General features: G+C 41.9%; 1 protein-coding gene across 19 annotated transcripts in view; it reads left to right on the forward strand.

Annotated features, from left to right (window-relative positions):
* The window catches only part of inpp4b (inositol polyphosphate-4-phosphatase type II B), a 996,728-nt gene that overhangs the window by 750,670 nt on the left and 223,194 nt on the right, over positions 1-22,864 (forward strand). For all 19 annotated transcript variants that reach the window (XM_068043111.1, XM_068043134.1, XM_068043119.1 and 16 more), the window contains one exon: positions 19,543-19,651. In XM_068043111.1, coding sequence (XP_067899212.1) covers positions 19,543-19,651 — 109 coding nt within the window. The remainder of the gene's footprint in view (positions 1-19,542; positions 19,652-22,864) is intronic.

The following is a 22,864-nucleotide window of genomic DNA, read 5'->3' on the forward strand; positions in this document are numbered from 1 at the left end:
TCATCTAGCATTTCTATGAAAGAGGTTCCACTATCCCTTATCACAATCATGCTGGTTTAATACTTCATGGATCTGGAAAGTTTTGTATAACTTTTAAGGACAATGCAACAGTTCCCAAACACAATTCCAGTTGGCCTCTGACAATAGGCCTTAAGTGGCTTTTAAATACCCTTGTTAGGTTACCTGCCACTTGCGGGTCAGTAGCCCTGCTGCCCCCAACCCACCTCTGGGAAAATGGCCCAGGGGCGGGATGGTGCCAGCAAAGTGGCACACCAGTCGGCACTGTGAATTTTTGGGCCCGTCGCCCCCCCCCCCCCCCACCCAACCCCGGCCACCCCTGCAATCGCCTCCATCAGGGCCAAAAGATCCTGTTCAATGTTTCTGGTCTCCTGAGCTTTGTTAATTTTGTACTCCTGTCTTTTAGTTCTGCAATCATATTTCAGGGTAAGTACTGATTACATCTACGTTTCTACTCATCATTTCAAAGAGCTCCATCATGTCTCCTCTCAATCTTCATTTATCCTATGAAATTAAGTCCTGTCATTCTCTCATCACAACTTAAAAGTTTTGAATCTCAGAATCACCCTTGTTGCTCTTTTCTGAACCTTCTCCAAAGCTTGAACATCTTTTAGACAATACAATGCCAAAATTGCAAAAAATTTCGTAAGCAGAACCTTGCCAATGAATTATACAAATATTGGCTTATCCTGATTTAATTTGTCATTGGATGGGCATCCCTATTGATTCTGTGGGGAAACACCCTGTTTGTTATTGTAGTGAACCATACAGACCAAAACTCTCCCAGGTGAATCCCCTGTCTGTGGTGCGTTAGCTACCTTAGCCAGGGCAGGGGTGGGATGTTTGAGTTGGCTTCAGTATCCCGAGATGAGGTTGAGTAACCATGCAACAGACCCTCCTGGAAGGTGTTGAGCGAGAACAGGATTGAGTTCTGCTCCAATGAAACCCATCGCTAAAAAGCATAGCTCACTGTCAGGACCACTTGGCAAAGATGGTTGAGGGCTAGCAGTACCCAGGAAACCATTTTTAAACATGAGTCACCACCAACAGGAGATGATACTAGAAAAATAACAGGAGTAATTTTACCCCCTCACTCCCAAACAGGTAGGTGTGGGTTAGGTGGCAAGATAAAATGTTAAAAAATTTTTAAACTCTCCTGAAACATGCCACTTCTGTTTTTCAGTGGGGGTGGGTGGGCTGAACTGGGATGTCGAAGGGCAGGCACTCAGGAGACTGGCCGGTTGTTGAGCCTCCATTTAAACAAGGTTTCTATTACTAACTACTGTCGACCAGGTCTCCCTGGCCTCAGGAAACCTGGCAGGTGAAAAGGGCTGGTTTCATAAGCTAAGTGATTTTATAGAACTTCTTGTGGGCCAGGAGGAGCACCAAAACCCCCATTGAGCTCTACCAATTACCTAGTCCCCACCAACATCTCAGTACCCACTGCAGCCCTACCTCCCAGCAGTCTCTGCCCCACACTCCTGCCCCAACCACCACTAAACCCACCTGTTCCTAAGCTGCAGCCTATTGCCACCGCCTTCTGCATCCAACAGGCAGCCACACCTGTCAATCAGGCTGGCTGTCAGGTAGGGAATCCAGGAAAAAATTCTCATGCATTCTGGAGCTAAAACTCCATGATGCTGATGGAAACCCATAATCTGTATTTAAGAGTTTCGTGACGATAGCATCATCCCCCCACCCCCCATCCCCCATCCCCCATAAACCACGCCCCAGTAAATAATGGGGACAGTGTCAGCTATTTAATGTAATAAAACATCTTAAAAAAAAAAATTCTAGGACATTTCCACTAACTAGACTCTGATACTTAATGACTGATGAGGCATTTAAATGATACATTTGGGTGATTAATAGATTAGAATTTACAAGGGTGTGAGCAAGACAATTAGTCAGCTGTTTGAGCATTTTGTGTATAAACTGCAAAGTGGCACACTTGAATGAAATTCCCTGGAGTCATTGTAACTCTGTCGTAGACTGTGCTATCTTTGCTTCAGCTGGAGGTCATTAATAACTGTTCTGGTAAAAAAAAAATGGTGATTTGATTTTTTTCAGTTACAGGATTTTAATTTTAATTCCAGCCCTGAGTTTTGAAAGTCCAAGTGAACAATTAAGCACACCCAGGAGAGCTTACTGAGAAGCATTGCCGCCAGCATAGGTTGGCCTAAATAAAGGCTTCTTCACAACTGTGCATAAGATGCTCCCAGATTTTTAATTGTAAATAAATGTCAAAATATGAATATGTGGCATTGCAGTTCCGAAAAATATTAGATTTCAACAGAAATGAATGAGTAGCCCTTCTGAGCCTCAGTGAATGTATCCAGTCAGTAGTTGAGTCGAACAGACCAGGCAGACCCCAGGCTCAGTCCTTGTTCTGTGCTGTGTTAACTGATCTCATTTGGCAGTTGGGGCACTGGAATTTTTTTCAGTGCCCGTGGAATAGGAGGAGGGAGAAAAATCACGTAGGATTTCCACTCCTGATCACTGTCCAGCGGGCCCATCTGGAAATGCATGTGCTTGGATGTGAGGTGAAGATGGGGCTGGGCTGTGATTTTCTGTCAAGGAATAAAGTGACCAAACTCAATTTCAAGATTCATGTATGATTAATAACCATTTCTATGAGACATTGAAGCAGTGATCAGCCCATGGAACAGTTGGTACTCCAGAGAGGACAGTAAGGGAAGGGGGAGAAAAGTATGACAGGTTCAAAATTAATAGTACAAACTTTATGCCATTTATTTATGAATGAGAAAGTCACTTTTAGTGGTAGGCGACAGCAAAATGACTCATTTAATCTTAAAGCAGTAAAGGACAGCAATCTATTTAATAGGTTTATTTCAACATAACTGGCATCATCACCAAATTTATCATATGCTCTAAAAAAAAATAAGCTATAGAAATTCTGCATTCTAATTTTGTGAGAACAACAATGTTTTGAACTCTGTGTCAGACAGGTAAGGGGCAGCTTGCATGATTTGGAACAAGCTAATCATCTAAAGAAGTTACCGTCAGTCTACCTTATCGATTTTGCCTGGTGGCTGTTTCTAAAGTCCTACGTCCTGACTGTTGATAAAATGGATGTGTGAGCATATGTCTGTGCTACAAATCATGATGCATAATTGGCCTTCAATTTGTTTAGCATTTCTTGATAATTGTTGAGGAAAAATTAGGTTGGTTGTCGGCCAACTCGACATCTTTTATATAAAAAAAAATAGATGGCTTAACATGACTCATTGACAGTATTCATCGCAGTTTATTTACATTGGGATTTCCTAGAGATCTACATCCATTTAAAAATGCAAGGGTGACTTTTATGCGATGTGCCAAAGCAATCCTGTTGGAGTTTTCCCAAAGAGTTTTAGTATGAACTCGTGTATGACATTCAGCTTGATATGTCATAAGTTCTTGTCAACAACACTGCTCTGGCACCAAGAGACTTGCAATTCAAAGCAATCAAAAAAAAAAAATATAATGGTTCCTGAAAATCTTCAAGATCTCTTTTATATCTCTCTTTATAACACATATATAATTTTAAAGTCGAGTGTATAGCCCGTGTCAAACCGAATGTATACACATTCAAATTGTCATATATAAGTAGCATTAAAAATAATTCATCGCATTTTCCTAATTGGCTTTAATAGCAACTATCTGATCCGTCTGCAAACGCGACATGAAATCGTGTGACATTGATCACAAGTCGTGGGAGTCAGTTGCCAGCATTCGCCAGAGCTGGCGGGCAGCCATAAAGACAGGGCTAAATTGTGGCGAGTCGAAGAGACTTAGTAGTTGGCAGGAAAAAAGACAGAGGCGCAAGGGGAGAGCCAACTGTGCAACAGCCCCGACAAACAAATTTCTCTGCAGCACCTGTGGAAGAGCCTGTCACTCCAAAATTGGCCTTTATAGCCACTCCAGGCGCTGCTTCACAAACCACTGACCACCTCCAGGCGCGTATCCATTGTCTCTCGAGATAAGGAGGCCCAAAAGAAGATCCGTTAACCATAATGGTTACTTGTATATTTGAGAAAATAATCAGTAACAGTCAGGAATCAACAATCCACACAAACTCAACTAATCAAATTGTTAGTTTTTATTTAAAGAAGATTAATGAAACCAGCAACTATCACAAAACAAAGTGTTTAAATCATTCTTTAGAGGTTGCTTTGGTGGTCTGTTGTATTTGACCCACTGCATGTTCTACCCCTAACAATTAAAATGCAAACAAAAGCATAATTTATAACTTCATAATTCTTAGTGACTACAAAATTATCCATATACATGCTGATTGTGTATGAGAGCTCCTAGCGCCCTCTGCTTGGGGCATGGATCTTCGCATCTGTTCTACTCCAACAAACAAGAGTCTTCAATGTTAGTATTTCCTAGCCTACCAGCATGTACAGAGCTTTGAACCCAACACTAATGCTTTGTGCATGTATGACTTGAGACTGGACCTTTCTGCTCCTTCTGAGCTTTTTTTTTTGGATGACTTCCCTGCCTCAATGTTTTCATTCTCGATTGCTCCTCAGTCTGTGTGTGTGTGGGGTGTGTGTGTGTTATATTAAAAATGTTAGGACTGTGCGCACTTCCAATCTAAATTCCCATGTTCTCATTTATAATAAAAGCTGCCTATATAACTTGTCCCACTGTAATTACCTCTTGCCAGTTTCTCAGCCTGTGAAAACCAGAAAATCTCCTATTTTCCCACCAACTAATCTTCTCTGCTTTCTAAATTCATCTAAGTTTTTGTATTTACTTGTAAGTGATATAAAATCAATGTATTACATAAAAATAAGGACAGAACATATGATTTTAAAATGAGGACTGAATTATACAAAGCTTCATCACAAGCGATTCATCCTCTCAAACTTACTCCTGAGGTGTGATCGAGAATGCAAATGATGCAGCAAGGAAGGAGTTGAACAAAAACCTCAGGCTGGGAGGACCAATACTCTTGGTCTTTACAACAATGATAACTTGTATTTATATATTGCCTTTAATGTAATGAAATGTCCCAAGGTGCATCACAGGATCATTATAGAACAAAAGTTGACCCAGGCTACATAAAGAAATATTTGGGCAGATGTCCAAAACCTTGGTCAAAGAGATCGGTTTGAACGAGCACCATAAAGGCAAAAAGACAAGTAAAGAGACGGAGAGGTACAGGAATGGAATTCGGCAGCTGAAGGTCACAGCACCAATAGTTGACCAATTAAAATTGGGGCTGTTTTGTAGGCTGGAATTAAAGGAGCACAAATATCTCGGAGGGTTATGGGGCTGGAGGAGATTACAGAGATAGGGATGGGCAAGGCTTAAGAGGGATTCGAAAATAAGGATGAGAATATTAAAATTGAGGTGTTGCTTAACCGGGAGCCAACGTAGGTCACTCCATGGGCTGAATTTAATGAGCCCGTCCCGGGTTCAGGCAACGGACCCAGAAGTGGGCAGGGTACCTGCTCGACATACATGCTGCCGGCCCACTGCAATCGCAGCAGGTGGCTAATTATAACAATGGCGGTATGGGGCCTGGCCAATCACACAATGGGTAGGATTGGAGGGGCTGAATACAGAGTCAGGTACTGACACCATATTTAAAGCCCTGCTTGCATTAGACTCATTTGCTATGCTCTCTAGTGAAGCCGTTGCTTATAGTGACTTCTGGACCACCACCCACAGCCCCCTTCCTCCACCCCGAACATGGGTGCAGTGCTACAAGAAGGTCAATGACCTCCTTCATTCTGCCAAGGTGAATGCTCCATACCTCTCTCCATCTGAAGGATTTCATGTGGCTATGTAGGAGGAAGCAGGACGTGGGGAGGGAAGCACCACAAAAGTGCTGGCAAAGGGGGTTAAACATCACCACATTCTGACAGATGCATGGCTGCACCTTGGCCACAGGCCACATTCTTTCATACTTACCCCACTCCATTAACTCCCCTGAGAGCTGATGGGAGGATCAGCTATATGGAAGCCCCAGTAGGGGATGAGGGTTTGTCATTAGCAGAACTGTCATGTTGATCTCTCTGTAAAGTACGACTATCTCCCTCTTTCCACTTGCGGGACAAGAGGGGTCCATAACAGCAGGAAGACATCGTGAACTGGCGGAGGCATCCCATACATTTGGCCCTTCTTGAAGGCTAAGGAGGAGGCACTTGAATTAGCAGGGACCCTGGGCGGTCACTCAATAGCGGATGGTGAGATGGAGTCTCCGCACAAGAGAGTGAGGATTGTCTTCCATTAACATACAATTTACTTCTGCAGACTCACATCTCACATGATTGGCATGATGAGATCAGCACAGCCTACGACATGCATGTGTTCTCGCATGTAATTCGCTGTGTGCGGGAGACTCCAGTAGAAGGGGGAAATAATTCAACCTCTGAGGAGGAGCAGTTAGAGGATGCACCGTCACACGACTCTCCTGCACCTTCCACCAGTGCAGATCCTTTCATCAGTGGGTTTCCATTTGGCTGCAGAATCAGGGTCACAAGCAGGTGAGAGCATTGCACACTCACCCGAGCAACTGGCAGATGCTGAGACAGCTGAGGTCTCTGACGGTTGGAGAACTGTGGGTGGCCAGGCCCATGCTGAGTCCCAGGCTTGTGTCAACAGCACAGGGCATGGTGGAGTTGCAGAGAGATTGGCGGCGATGCTAGAGACACTGTGCATCTGTGAGCGGACAGTGGAGCAGTCCATCCATGGCATGAGTGTTGCTGTGTCTCAGGCAAGTGAGCGTATGGATTCCTTCATCAAGAAGTTGGCGAACCTCTTGGAGAGCCAGATCCCACAGATGCGTACAGACCTGCACACCATCACCTTGGTCATGAGCTCAATGCAGCAGTGGCAAAGCGGGAGAAGGACAAGGCACCTGGAGTCCTCTCCAGCTCCTCGTCTTTCTTTGGCGAGCAGGGAGGTTCAAGTGAGCCTTGAAAAGGAGGAGGAGAGACTGCCCTCCACAGCTGGGAGCACTCCTCAGGTCACTCTGTGTGGGGACAGCAGCTCCTCAGCCCCTCCGTCAGTGAGCCCAGCCCCAGTAACCACGACGCCTGAGGAGAGTCCTGCACCTGTGCAGGAAACCTTAAGGCAGCCGGGGCCCTCCAGGTCTCAGGTAGCCAGAGGACGGCCATGGAAGTCATCACAGGTCAAAGGGCAGTATGATCAGCAGCCTGCCTCCAGCCCAGCTGCTTATGTTGGGTTCGCACCTCATAGAAGCACTTGTAAACATATGAAGAAAAACACCTGGACACACTGGGGTTTCACAGCTGTTTGAAATTTGCCATTTGTTTTTGTTTTTGAACTTAAATTTCATTGTGGAAAATGATTATTCTATTTTGCATTAATTGTGAACTTTTGACTTCACTCTTAGTGGCCAATGTAAGCACAACCCTTATTTGATTAACATCTCCCATGGGTCACAGCATGTGGTTAAGCTGGGCACTCTGCACAGAAGACAAGTAGAAAGTGAGGTGACAGAGAATTGATACGACCAAGTGGGGAGCAATGCACTGTCAATACAGTCCCATCACTCCACAGGTTACAGCATATTATTTAAAGTTTTCTTACCCAACTATGAAACAGCCAAATTACACTCTAGTAACCCCCAGAATAAAACAGACCAAACTAGGTATCTTTAGACAACAATAAATTAACTATTTATTAAAACTAAATCTTAAACACTATTAAGACAAATCTATGTCTAAAGACCTTATAATTTCTTATTTTTAACCTAACTCCCTTATTCACACACACTCGAGAATCAGTGGTTAACCGGTTTTTAAAAAAAGAATGAAGTTTTTTAAAATTAGCTGTTTCTTAAGAATAAATAAATAACTTGGTTGTTCGTCTTTGTGGGTTACATTCCTTGTGGGGTATCCTAGTGTAAAAATAATCAAATGCCACTTGAAGTCTCCACACAGATTTGGTGAAACAGTTCTTCAGTAGATAGACATTCAAAGCACTTCGGCTGCAGCAGGCGTCAAACAGTTCTTTAAACAAGGAGTATAGCAAGGGTCCACTCGGATTTTAAAACGACAGTCTCTCAGTCGAAACTTTACTGCGAATTCCATAAAACAAAATCCATCAAGACAGATTCAATCTTGAAATAAAGACTCCTTAGATTGGAAGTAAAGAAAAGGAATTTTGCTACCTCCATCAAACAAATGGTCTCTTCAAAGAGTTTTTTCCTCTTTAGGCAATTAACATGGCCTGTAGCTTCATTGTAGAATTTCTGCTGCAAGAAATAGACAGCTCTTTCCTTCAGTAAGCACGTTTCACTGATGTGTCTCAAAACTGGTTTTAGCTGGTTTTTACACAGTCAAATTGAAACATTATAGCATGTGACATCCTTGCTCTCCTGTTGCCTCGGTAACCAATGCAGCTGGCACACTGTGCCTCTTAGTTTTTAGAGGCACAATGTTTTTAAACCGAGTCTTAAAGGCACATTGTTTTAACCCAAGGAGAAAATAAATACAGTTTTGTGATGCAATGGATTGAGATGAGTCTTTATTGATTTATTGATTGCTGGAAGCAGGTAAGTATGCGACTGTCTCTTGCCTGCATGGCTCGTTGCTCAATGTGCCTCGCCTCTGGTGCAAAAGGTTCAACATCCAGTGCTGTCTGCTCATCACCCTCTTCCACATTGAGGAGTGAAATTCAATCATGTCCTCATCATGCATGGCCTCCCCCCTCTGCAATGCTAGGTTGTGCCGAGCACAGCAGACCACAACAATACATGAGACCTTCACTGGGGCATATTGTACAGCTCTCCTGGATTGATCCAGGCAGCAGAATCTCATCTTCAGCAGCCCAATGACCTGTTCAGTGCTCGTTCGCGTGGAGCTTTGGCAATTACGGCACTACTACAGTGTGAGGGTTCCTCACAGGTGGGAATAGCCATGTCTTTAATGGGTAGCCCTTGTCCTTGAGAATCTATCCCTAAAGGCGAACAGGGAGAGTGTGGCACTTGGGACTGTCGAAGTATGTAGGTGTCGTGGCTGCTTCCCAGGAAGCAGTCACACACCTGTAGGAAACACCTTCAGTGGTCGCAGATGTTGATGGAATGGAAACCCTTTCTGTTGATGAAGGTGACTGGCTGTTCCATTGGAGCCATGATGGCCACAGGCATGCAATCTATCACACCTTGCACCTGGGAGAATCTAGCCCTGGCCCCGAATCTGATAACCTCCTCAGCCTGACTTTTTGGGTCAGTCCAGTAGTGCACATAGTCGCTGGTCCTCTTGAACAGGGCATTGGTCACCGCCTTGATGCAGTGGTGGAAGCTGTCACACATGTCCCCATCAGATTCTTGGAATTATCCAGATGTATAAAATAGAGACATTTTGTTGAAGTTTTTCAGCTTGCACTCATCAGGACAATTCGCAAGAATACCAGTGTAAGTGAAGCAACAAATTTATATGTATGAGACAAGAGTGCTGATTGGTTTGCAAGTGGACTGATTGATGGAGGCGTTGCCATGGAGAATGCACCAGTTTATGGTGACTGACAGTTAACTGCCAAGCTTTGTTTGAAATTTAAATCAGGCAGCTTGACTCTGGTCAAGGCATTGCCCTGAGGAATGAACCAGTGAATGGCTCTCACTTACTTTGTTTAACTGAAACAGGTACAATGTGTGTACATTTTTTTTCTGTCTCCCAAGAATAGGGCCCTGTGTATTAATTTATGTATCTTCCAGTACGTGCAAATGTGCCATACTGCAAGCCCTACTGACAATTGGAAATTGGTTCTCAGTGTAATTCTTAGCACACTGAGGCTTATTTAGCAAATGTTGTCCAATCGCGGAATCACATCTAATGTTGGACACTGTGTTTTGAGTTTTGCAAGCATGGGCTGGATACGGTCTGTACCTTGACCATTGCAAACAGCAGAAGGGACATGTTGCTTGATACGATCTGCCAGTTTTTGGGACATAAGGTCTATATACCTAGCATCACACTGGCATTGAAATTCATACATTACTCAATTGTGTGATAGGCAGAACGTTTTTTTGGCTTGACGGCAGCATCCTGTTAGTGACGAACACCTCACGTGTTGCTACTGCATAGTAGCAGCATGAAACAGCTAGGTTCACCTGTTGCTCAGATGTTTGGGATCCATTACCCTTCTGGGGTAATCTGAGGTAGACTGGGCACTTTTCAGGGCCGACAATGACAGCCTTAGGCCTGTTCATAAGTTTGCGCGATACACAGCAAGAAATGATCTGATCAGGATAGCAATTGTCACGCAGGATTGGTAGTCTTTGCTGACAATGCCGCACGGACATTTGAAGGTAGCTGAGTCAAGTGCAGTACACACTCTGGTGCAGGTGAGCCCTTCTTGGCATGACTGGCTGCTGTCGCTTTCATCGTAGAGTTTCACGGGTAGGCACAGCTGCCTCCTGGCCCTCCCTCCATCAGAGAAGTGGCATCACGCCACGGGGATCCAAAAAGACAGGGTGTATGAGACCCATGCCAGGTGATCTGTAGGCCTCCAGAGCTCTGTCCTTGCAGAGACAAACCTGCCTTGGCAGCTTTCCCTTTGCTGCATCTCTCAACAGCCTTGCTGATAGCCAGCCCTTTCATCCAGCAGTAAGGGTACCCAACCCTCCCACCTAGCAGTATGAGCACCCAGTACTGCCACCCAGGATCAAGCCACCCCTTTGCAGACCACCCAAGCCCATTCAGTACTGCCTAACGAGACAAATCCCCTCACCCCACATCCCCCATCCGCCCCCCACCTTGGAGACTACGTGAGTCCAAGCCCAGCCGGTACTGTCACCCGAGACCAAGCCCACCCATGTAGAGCACATAGCACTGTAGGCCAACAATGGCCTTCACTCTGCCTTCTTGCCCTATGTAATACAGATCATGGCTGCCTACCTGTCACGGCACTGAGGCCTTATCTTGGTGCAACCAACTTGCAATGACCGGAGATGCAAAGGCATGTGAGGGCTGCTATTCGTTCACTTAATTCCAAGCGCCTGCTTGAATTACAATCAATTACATGCTAATGTTTTTAACTGTTTTACAATTTAAATTGCAACGCCCAGAAGTGTTTTCCCGCCGCTGACTAAATCCAGAACCGACATCAGGGTGGACTCATCCAACACTATTCTCCGCACCCCTCCCCCCACACCTCTCTCCTGTCCAAACGGGCTCACTAAATTCAGCCCCACATGTACAATGCCATGGGATATTAATTAGTATATAAAACAAAAACTAACATTATTCAAATTTCCAGACATGCTAATCATAATGTACCCCTGGCTCGATTTCTGTTGGCCTTTTGACCTAGGCCAGCCAAGTTGGAACTGGGCTAGCAAGTCAGTCAGAATCATAGCATTGCACAGTAAGGAGAGCACTACTCAGGGAACATTGCAGAAAAACTACTTGGTGAAATATTTATTTACTTCCCTTTAAAGAGAAATAATGGATTCTGTTCTGGTTGAACATTCCATGTCTCAACAACCCTTGAGAAAATAAAATTCTACTGAAGTTTCCCTTCTTATTCCTTATGGTGTTCTTGAATTTATGCTCAGTGGAAGACCCAAAATTGCTTCAGGGTCCTAAACATGTCTTAGGATCCTGATATAAATATTGTTATGACCAGGTGAGGAAGGGGTCTAGGGCTCCCCTCTCGGCCTTTTCCTGGTTTTGCCGTAACAGTGTTTAACTTTTAAAACAGTGTTTTTAGCCTCCCCTCAGTGAGTCCTGCTCACTGCTCTCTAGTAGTAATTGTAAAGAAACCAACCCGACAGGTTTTCTCAGATTACGCAAGAAAGGTGTAAGTTTATTAACCTTAAAACTATAACTCAGGTAAAACTACTAAGAATACGCAACGCAACCACGCTAGCATGCATACGCGATAAACACACATGCAAATAGAGACAGAGGAGGAGAAAGAATTAAAGGGGAAAGGTTTTTAGTAGTAGATTGAATCCAGTTACTGTTTTTCGGTTGGATGTGAAGTCTTTGATTGAAGTTAAGTCTTGCAGTTCTCGTTGGGACCCAGTGCACACTTTCAAACATGTTTTACCAGTACCTGAAGGCTGCAGGGCCTTCTGTCTTGAAGATTAAGTTACTTCCGTGGGTCCCTGGAAGTTTGCTGGAGAGTGAGACCTTGCTTTGCTTTCTGTCTTCCAAAAATAGTCTGTCTTTCTGTGTTAGGCACAATTCAAAAAACCCCAATCTTATCAGCAGGTCACTTATGTGACCATCTCTTTGTTTGAAACAGCCTCGCCTGTGAGGTTTGTTGACTCTTCCAAGCTAACCAAACACACTCGGTGGGGGGAGGGAGGGTGGGTGGCTCTTACACATTCAGTGACTCTCCATGTCTCTTTACCATCACTATTGACACAACCCATCTGGATAATTGAATCAGGGAGTACTTCCATTGTCTCTCTGGGCAACTGCCTTTCAGAATGCAAATGTGCAGCCATGTTTTCAGCCACTCAGTCTTGTGGTCTTTTTAACAAGTTTGTTCATGGTTCAGTATCAGTTCAAATACTGTTCCATATGACAAAATTAAGATGTTTCCATTTGAGGCTATGTAGAAGAACTGGTTGGCTGAATTGAGGACCACTCTCAAAACTATAATTGGACGTATCTCGGGCAACAACTAAGCAGAAGTCTTCCAGACTTCCTTCTTGCTACTGCCCCATTCACACTGATAAATGAAAGGGAAATGAAAATTGTACTATCATGTCAGTGTATAGTATAGAATTAGGATAGTAGACTTTGGGTCAAAGCAACAGGAGTTTATTTACAGGGGCCTTCTCATTACGGTATCGACATGAACACTGAGCAGCATGAGGAACAGACTGGTGACATCACATCCTGTGATGATGCTTAAGGTCTATATACGTAAACTACCCAGCAACAGCTTAAGTACATTTATACTACAAAAATCATCCCCTTTGTGTTCTCTTTGTCTTCCATGGAATTCAGCAGTTTATGAATGAGTCAACTGATGTCCCACCGGGTGTTATCTCGGCCCGTCTTCAGAGAGATTAAACAAGTATATGCGCTTGAGACATAGACATTTGGTCCAGATCACACGGGAGTTTCATTGTTACGTTCTCAGGCCCAGCCACTGTGCTAGCAGATACAGGACAGTGGGAGGTAACTTTCGTAAAATAATAGGGAACCAGACCACTTTAGGGAGAAACTGTTTCCATTGAACTGGAGGAGCTGCTATGGAACACAGAAATTCAAAACACCATATATTTATTTTATCACATTGTAAACTTACCCTTTAGCTTATAAAGTTTTGTGCAGATGAATCCCTAAGTCTCTCTGCTTCCTTGCTCTTTTTAAAGTTTAATTATTGTATCTATGTTTATCTTCCTTTAATTTTTAGTGTTCATAGCATAGAGCTTCATGCTCGGATGTACATATTAAGAAATCAGGTATAGAGCAGATTGATTTTAAAGGATTCAGCCTGAAATTTACAATATTTCTGGGGTTATCAACATACATTTCTGAGTATAGGAGTGACTATGGTTGCAAATGCAACAGTGTTTATTTTCAAGTGATTATATATATAATATATATAAATAGATCACTTGAAAGAACAAATACACTATTTGCATTGATCTCCGGGCATTCTAAAGTGCTTCACAAAAAATGAAATACTTTTTGAACTGTTTTAGGAAAATGTGGCAGCCAAATTGTACACAGCAAGGTCCCACAAACAGTAATGAGATGAATGAACAGATAATCTCTTTTTTTGTTAAGCGAGAAATGTTGGTCAGGACACTGGGAAAACTTTCCTGCTCCTCTTCAAATAGTGTCACAGCACCGCCGGGGAGAGCAGAGAGGTTTTCAGTTTAAGATTTTATCAAACAACAGAGGTTCTTTCAATCATGCTTCAGTCACTGAAGAGTCACCCTCGACTATGTGCTCGATATACTTGAAGGCCACTCCCAATAATTGACACTTGACAGCTCGGAATTTTGCAGTGCGATGAGTAACGATGGTTGGTCATTCAAGAAAACCAGATTATTCTGCCAGGCATTAGAGGCACTGTAGTTTCCCACTTTCCATACAGTAGGCAACTAGTAGGTGTGTGAATGCAAATTTTATTTTTAAGATGTAACCTTCCTGTTGAGTGGCTCAAGGAAATACATGGAGGGAAGTAAAATATATTTTTGACTATAGACAGGTTTGGCATTTAAATTAGGTAGCATTGTTGCTGTCAGAATAGGGTGATGTACATATTGCTTTTTACTTCTACCTTTATCAGATGGGGGAATGTATTTGTGGAAGTGCAGGCCTTGCGGTGTATTACATTTTCAAGTTAAAATGCTACTTTGCCTATGATTTCACCATGTAATCGTACCAGAAACACCTCTGTTTTACTGAATTCACGAATGTATAATGATCAGTCACGTTTGTATTCCTGCTTAGAAGATTACTGCAAATTATATTTTTGACTAAGATTTGATTAAATACTGCAGTGGAGTTGGGAAGGAAATAAGCAAGCTGCGTGCTTCACTGGAATGTCACCAATTTTCTGTTTCTTTTTTCTTGTATGTCTAGTTTGTTGGTTCAGACATCCTGACCCCAATTTACATCCAGTTTGCCTGAAGCATGTAGAGTGCTGCATGCCTCAGGTAGAGCTGATAACTAATAGCACATTTGGCATTGGCATATTTGCAAAGGATATCATTACCAAAAATCTGCCAGAGCTCATTCAAAATTTCAAAGTCATCATGCTGTGCACTTGTCTTGTTGCACTAATTAATTGTCATCTACACATTCTGTCTTCTATAGGTGATTTGTCCTTATGAATCCATTGCTACCGAGTTAATTTCTCTCGAAAATTATAGTTAGTTGTTTATAAACTATGTGGTGGTTCCTTAACATTGTTGGCTTTCTAGCTCAAAACGCCTGCGTTGGGGGAGGACGAAACACAGCCAGGGGCAGTAGAAAAGTTCAGGCTTCTTTATTTGCTGTATTTCTTGCACCTCATGCTCCTGCTGTCGCCATTCTGGCAGTGAATAATCTGTTGCAAACAGCCTAATCACGGTCCTTGATAAAGTGGTTACTGTACAGGACAACTAAAGGTCACTCATACAGCCAAGCTTAAAAATAATTGGGTTGTTGATCCAAATCATAATTCTGGTGAAAATTATGTTGCACTAAATCATTGGACAGTAACGCTGTCTGCTTTATTCTTTCAAACTCTTATGAGAAACCTCAAGCACCAGAATACTGTGCAGTCTATTAATAATCAGTGATTAATATGAGTAAGAATGAAAGAGATGCAGGAGGACATAGACAGGTTATGGGGCAGGGCAGGTATGTGACAAATGCAGTTCAAAGTATGTAAATGTTAAATGATACATTTTGGGAAAAGAAGTAGAGAACTAAAATCTATTCTAGATGGTACCACCATGGAGCAAATAAATAGAGATCTAAAAGTGATATAACAGATCTTTAAAAGCATGATTGAGGTTGAAAAAAAACATAAAAAGGGAAAATGAATGTTTGTATTTTATATACGGGGGCACAGGAAGCAAAAGTAAGGAGGTGATGTGATTCTGTACACGACATTGGTGAAGCCATCTTGTGCGCAGTTTTGGGCACTCTAATATGGAAAGGATGTTGGACCCACAGAAAAACTGCAATGTAGTTTTGTAAGGATGATACAATATCATGGATCTGATGAAAGGCATGAAAAAATAGGATTGTATCTACTAGAGCAGAGAAAGTTAAGGGAATTCTAATAGAAGTGCTCAAAATTCTGTTGTAAGATGGACAGAAATAGTGGAAGATCTCCACTGACCTGTAAATTGAGAATCAGAGATAAAAGGGAAGGTTAGAAGAATTATTTTCAAAAATGAAAAGTAGGAGCTATTGAAGCCAAATCAATCACAGTATTGAAGAATTAATATTTGAAAAAGATACTGAATAGTACTGGGAAAGTAGATGTAATTCAAACATTAAGTTTATCAAAATTGATATATTGCAATTCTACTACAAGGAATATGATAAATCATGATTATTTTCCCCTCCAACTGTCCTTCCTTTTCTGGAGCTTATTGGTCTTTGCTTGTTTATGGAAACCGTTTGTTCTCTGGTGTTTCACCCACATAACTATTTTTTAATGTGGGAGCCTGGAACGTGATTGCTGGTAGATTATTTGAGAGATATCAGAGGCAAGCCTTGGTTCAGTCCTTACTTAGCATCCATGCATGCACAATTCCAAGAGGGTTACTGGATAGTGGTCAGGAGCAAGAATCCTGGCTGATTCCGCAGCTTTCCTGCACTACTCTAGCTCGGGTGCAGTGAGGCCAGTTGTAGCTCCCCTATTATCTTGCAGTGGAGAAGAGCTAGTTCAGCAAGGATTGTAGCTTGAATTTGAACCTTACTAGTCTATAGGGCTTTGTTCCACATTAGGCAGTAAACTAGCCAACTAAACTTTTGGAGAAGTCTTGCCATTTGTATTTACAGACCCGTATTATTTTTAAAGTGAACCTGCTGATGTAATTGTATTCCTCTGATCCGATCAGAGCAGCCTCTTTCCAAATGGAGGAACTGATAACCACAGCTGTGTGTTCATGTAGCCTGACATTGCTTCCCATGCAACAGCAACTTCCACAAACCAGAGTCAGAATGGTGGGAGAGCATCTAGATGAAGGAATCCGTTACCTAACTATTTTAAATAAATGTTATGCTTTTTGTTTAATATATCTTGGACTGCCAATTTCCTAGCGAAGTATGTTTTTTAAACTTACTCCAATCACACACTGTGGTGCTGAAATAACTGCTAATATTATAGCATTGAAGCTACTAAGGTCCTAAGGGTAGCTTTATTATTGCATTAGTAACTTTATTGCTGTCACAATAACCCTAAACTACAAAAATAAACCACAGTTTTAAATATAAAGTGGTATATTTTCCTACTGGTGCAACTCCAGTGTAAACACTTAATGCACTTGTACTAAATCCCTCTGTGCTTTAACATAGAGTCATAGAGTTATACAGCACAGAAACAGGCCCTTCGGCCCATTGTGACTGTGCCGGCCTTTAAGCACCTAACTATTATAATCCCATTTTCCAGCACTTGGCCCGTAGCCTTGTTTGTTATGGCGTTTCAAGTGCTCATCTAAATACTTCTTAAATGTTTTGAGGGTCTCTGCCTCTACTGCCTCTTCAGGTAGTGCATTCCAGCTTCCAGCCACCCTCTGGGTGAAAACATTTTTTCTCAAATTCCCTCTAAACCTCCTGCACCTTACCTTAAATCTATGCCCCCTGGTTATTGACCCCTCTGCTAAGGGAAAAAGTTTCTTCCTATCTAACCTATAAATGCCCTTCATAATTTTGTATACCTCAATCATATCTCCCTTCGGCCTTCTCTGTCTAAGGAAAACAACCCCAGCCTTTTCAGTCTCTCTTCATAGCTGAAATGCTCCAGCCCAGGCAACATCCTGGTGAATCTCCTCTGCACCCTCTCCAGTGCAATCACATCCTTCCTATAGTGTGTGCCCAGAACTGTACACAGTACTACAGCTGTGGCCTAACTAGCATTTTACACAGCTCCATCATAACCTCCCTGCTCTTATATTCTATGCTTCGGCAATTAAAGGCAAGTATCCCATGCTTTCCTAACCATCTTAGCTACCTGTGCTGCTGCCTTCAGTGATCTATGGACAAGTACACCAAGGTCCCTCTGACTCTCTGTACTTCCTAGGGTCCTACCATCCATTGTGTATTCCCTTGCTTTGTTAGTCCTCCCAAAATGCATCAGCTCACACTTCTCAGGATTAAATTCCATTTGCCACAGCTCCACCCATCTTACCAGCCCATCTACATCGTCCTTGAATCTAAGGCTTTCCTCCTATTTACGACACCACCAATTTTCGTGTCATCTGCGAACTTATCATACCTCCTGTATTCACATCTAAATCATTAATGTACACTACAAACAGCAAGGGTCCCAGCACCAATCCCTGCAGTACACCACTGGTCACAGGCTTCCACTCGCAAAAACAACTCTCGACCATTACCCTCTGCCTCCTGCCACTAAGCCAATTTTGGATCCAGTTTGCCAAATTGCCCTGGATCCCATGGGCTCTTATCTTCTTAACCAATCTCCCATGCGAGACCTTATCAAAAGCCTTACTGAAATCCATATAGACTACATCAACTGCTTTACCCTCATCTACACGTTTCGTCACCGCCTCAAAAAATTCAATCAAATTAGTCAGATACGATCTCCCCCTAACAAAGCCATGTTGACTATCCCTGATTAATCCCTGCCACTCCAAGTGGAGATTAATCCTGTCCCTCAGAATTTTTTCCAATGTTTTCCGTACCACTGATGTTAGACTCACCGGCCTGTAATTACCTGGTTTATCCCTGCTACCCTTCTTGAATAATGGTACCACATTTGCTGTCCTCCAATCCTCTGGTACCTCTCCTGTGGCCAGAGAGGATTTGAAAATTTGTGTCAGAGGCCCTGCAATCTCCTCTTTTAAAATGTAAAATGCACTTTTAAAATGTGCATGTTAATTCCTTCATAAAAGCAAACAAAATGATTTGTGCAGGAATAATGCTGTTTGGAAAATTTACTCTTTACTATTTACTCTTTACTATTCGTTCACTTTGCTAGCTTTATTCACTTAACTCTTTTTGTCTAATTTCGCTCAACTATTTTTCTTTTTAAATAATTATGTTACCCGTTCTCTTTTTTTCCTCATACTGCCAATTTTGGAGTTATGAGTAACTTGCTAAAACTGGGATTCATTGGCTGAAAACTAGCTTCAAAACTCATTTTCAGACCATCAAAATCCCTTGGTCAATCTCTGTTGTTGCCTGAACCTACTCACATTTAACTGAGTGAACTGGTTCACAATACGTTAAGGATGAGTGAACAGGCACAAAAGGCTGATGTATTGCTATGTGTTTGGTTTGATGTGCCAAACATCCAAAAGCTAAATCTTTTGTAACGATAAAGGCAGATTTTACAAATTCACTCCCCTGGTATGAACCTTGCATGCCAGGAGCGCATATTGGAGATTTGGATAGAGTGAACTCAGAAAATCCTGTGCAGCCTTGCTGATCAAGCACCTGAATTCCAGTTCAGTGCTTCTGGCACTAGAAGCTCCAAGCCACAAATAAAAATTTCTACAAATCTACCTGATAGCGCAAAACGTTTTATTTTTTTAAAAAAACCTTGATACAATAATTTGCATGCATCACTAGACGTGTAAATTGGCAGACTGAAGCTTTATTCATTACAGTAGGTGAAAGGAATAGAATGAATTTCAGTTTGAAATGCATAGTCATCTGGACCTATTGGGGCTTAAATTGGTCTTCACCAGTAGTGCAAAATAGGCGATAGTTGAGAGAAAAGAAAACGGGCTGCTGATTTGCTGTCACCTAATCTGCACTCCCACCAAAAGCCACTTGTGCCCCCATTCAGTCCGGAAGTTTAACAATGTGCAAATGAAAGCATTTAAAGGAAAAATGTCATAAATTAAACTTTTATTTGTTGTATTTACTCCTCATTTAGATGGCATTTATGATGTTGTTACAATTGGAGCTCCTGCAGCGCACATTCGAGGGTTTCGAAATGGAGGTCTTCGCAGGCAACTGTATAGATTTGAGGGAGAAAAGAGAAAGTAAGTAAAAGATTAATTGCTTAACATACTAGTCCAACTATTTGGTTGTATTCTGCGTTATTCAGATTAATTACTTTATTCATTATTAGCTTCCAATAAGTCCAGATTTTGAGATGGTAATTCCAGTGAAATTGTCAGCGTTTGCTGTCTTTACTCCAGTGAAACTGACTACAGCTTCTGGAGTCTGCACATGCACAGAATAACACAGAAATCCAGAAGTTGCTGAAAGCAAGTTTGTGCTTCTCCAGAGGGTGACCTGTTGACTTACCCCCTTGACTGCAATCAATGGGAAATCAACTGTAAAAATCCTTGAAAACCTTGTTGAATGAGATGTAAACTGGGTTTTTAATGGCATGCTACCTTCATAATTACTGCTAAACGCTGGCCTTGAAAAGCTAATTTTATATTTGTGAAATTTCAGATTTCTCTATTATGATCCAAAAATTCCCATAGTTTAAAATTTTTTTTTAAGTTTGTTTATCTTTATTTTAGCCTCCACCTTAATCCAATCATAATCATTTATTTTGCTATCAGAAATTTAAATTAAAAGTAATGCTAAGTGCTTTTAACTTTCTTGTTTGCTGTATGTGAATACTTAAATGTAATTGGCTGCTTACCTGCTTGCTGACATCACTGCTGCTGCACGCCAAGGGATCCCCTTGACTGGCCCCAGCTATAACTGCCGTCAGGAAAGGTGAAAAACCTGCCACAGAAATCATTAGATCTTTGTGCATAGCTTTCCTTGAAGTCAGTGATGAGCACGGTTGCTTTGCTGCTGACAGAAAAATCCAGGCATTGTATATTTTAGCTTTCTCCAATCTACCTTATCTTGATAACGTTTCTCAATAGTTCAGCATTATGAGTACATGATTTTAACTTATTCACGTGGACTGTGAAATAGAGCACAGTGTGGAAAGCTTGAACTCACAATGGCTCTAAAAGTATGTGTAGCTCAGGTTGTCCTATCTTTCATATTGTAAGCAGGTGCATAGTGTCAGTTGGCTTTGGAAGTGGGAATGTTTGTTTTTGCAATGATAATTCCTCCTCCTAGCCTGACAACTTTGTCATCGAGTGAGGTGGGATAAAGAAACAAACCCCACTTCTGGACTATCACCCAGACTTCCAGTAGCTTAGCACCAGGGAGGGCATTGAAGACCATCCTGGCATGTTACACTAAATACTTATGGCATAAATATTACAAAAATAGCAGGCATCTGTTTTGTAATAAATGTAGGATACTGCCACAAAAACTGGGTATGTTACATATATGGTAGCTCCATGAAATATGCTTATTTTTATTTTGTATATTTACAGGTGAAGTTTGCATAAGCTTTTTATTCTGGTTTTGGAAAACTTATTTTTTGTCAGGGGCTGGTGTCAAGGGCAGAGGACAAGCTTCTGCATCGAAATGTGTGGTATCATGGTTATTAAGCTTTATCCATGACATAGAGCATTAATGAAAAACAGAGATAACTGGATGGGCTGGTCAGTTGTACTGAAGTAGGAAGATTATGCTGATAAGGTTAGATGAAAAGGGGAGGATGGAGGCTAGTGTGGAGCATAAGCATCGGCATTGACTAAATGAGGCTGAGTGGCTTGTTTCTGTGCTGTGCTTTCTCTGCAATTCTATGAAGTGAGTTATTGTGTTGGTATAATTTGAACAGTAGTGATACTGCATTTTATTTCATCACTTGTTACAGGGAATAGCAAAAGCCTGTATATATTGCTGTGTGAAACCTTGCAATGTTGTACCAGGTAAACTATGATGCTCTGAAATGCAGTGAAGTAAAATCCAATATCACTGTTGCTCTAGACATCATAAGGAACATAAGAAATAGGAGCAAGAATGATCGATTTGGCCCCTTGTGCCTGCTCTGCCATTCAATAAGATCATGGCTGATCTTTGATCTCAACTCCACTTTCCAGCTTGATAGCAATATCCCTTGATTCCCCTAGAGTCCAAAATTCAATCTACTTCAGCTTTGAATATACTCAATGGCTAAGCATCCACAATCCTTTGGGGTAGAGAATTCCAAAGATTCACAATCCTTTGAGTGAAAAAAAAATCCTCCTCATCTCAATCTTAAATGATTGACCCCTTCTACTGAGACCTTGCCATCTAGTTCTCGACTCTGCAGCCAGGGGAAACAACCTCTCAGCATCTACCTTGTCAAATCCCCTCAGAGTTTTGAGTTTCAATTAGATCATCTCTAATTCTTTTAAACTCCACAGAGTATAGTTCCAATCTACTCAACTTTTCATCATAAGACAACCTGCTCATCCTAGGAATCAATCGAGTGACTCTGTGCTGCATTGCTTCCAAAGCAAGTATATCCTTCCTTAGATAAGGAGAACAAAACTGTGCACAGTACTCTAGGTATGGTCTCACCAAAGCCCTGCACAATTGTACCACAACTTCCTTACAATAGAGGTACCGTTACATTGCTGGGTGCATTCTATCGTCCACCACCTAGTGAGAAAGATATAGAGGAACAAATTGACAAAGGAAATTACAGAGAGGTGCAAGAATTATTGAGTAGTTATAAGGGTGACTTTAATATAGATTGGGACAATAATAAGGGCAGAGAAGAGCAGGAGTTTCTAAAGTGTGTTCAGGAGAATTTTCGACATCAGCATGTTTCCAGTCCAACAAGACAGGAGGAATTGTTAGATCCGATTCTGGGGAATGAGGTGGGTCAAGTGAATCAAGTGTCAGTAGGGGGACATGTAGGGGACAGTGATCATAGTATCATAAGGTTTAAGTTAGTTATGGATAAGGAGCAATCCAGAGTAAAAATAATTAATTGAGGCAGGGCCAACTTCAATGGGGTGAAAATGAATCTGGCCCAGGTAAATTGGAATCCAAGATTGGCAGGCAAAACTGTAATTGAACAATGGGCTACTTTTAAAGATGAGATAGTTTGTGTACAGTCAGCGTACATTCCCATGAGGGGAAAGGTAGGGAAAACAAGTTCAGAGCTCCCTGGATGATGAAAGAGATAGAGAGTAAGATGAAGCAGAAAAAGGGTGCATATGGCAGATGTCAGGTAGATAATACAGTTGACAACCAACTGAAAATAGAAGGGAAAGAAAAAATAAATAAGGGAAGCAAAGAGAGAATATGACAAGAGACTGGCAGCAAACATAAAAGGGAATCCAAAATTCTTCTATAGGCATATAAATATAGTAAACGGCTGGTAAAATGAGGAATGG

Source organism: Heterodontus francisci, chromosome 1 (assembly GCF_036365525.1).
Source record: "Heterodontus francisci isolate sHetFra1 chromosome 1, sHetFra1.hap1, whole genome shotgun sequence".
Lineage (NCBI taxonomy): Eukaryota > Metazoa > Chordata > Chondrichthyes > Heterodontiformes > Heterodontidae > Heterodontus > Heterodontus francisci.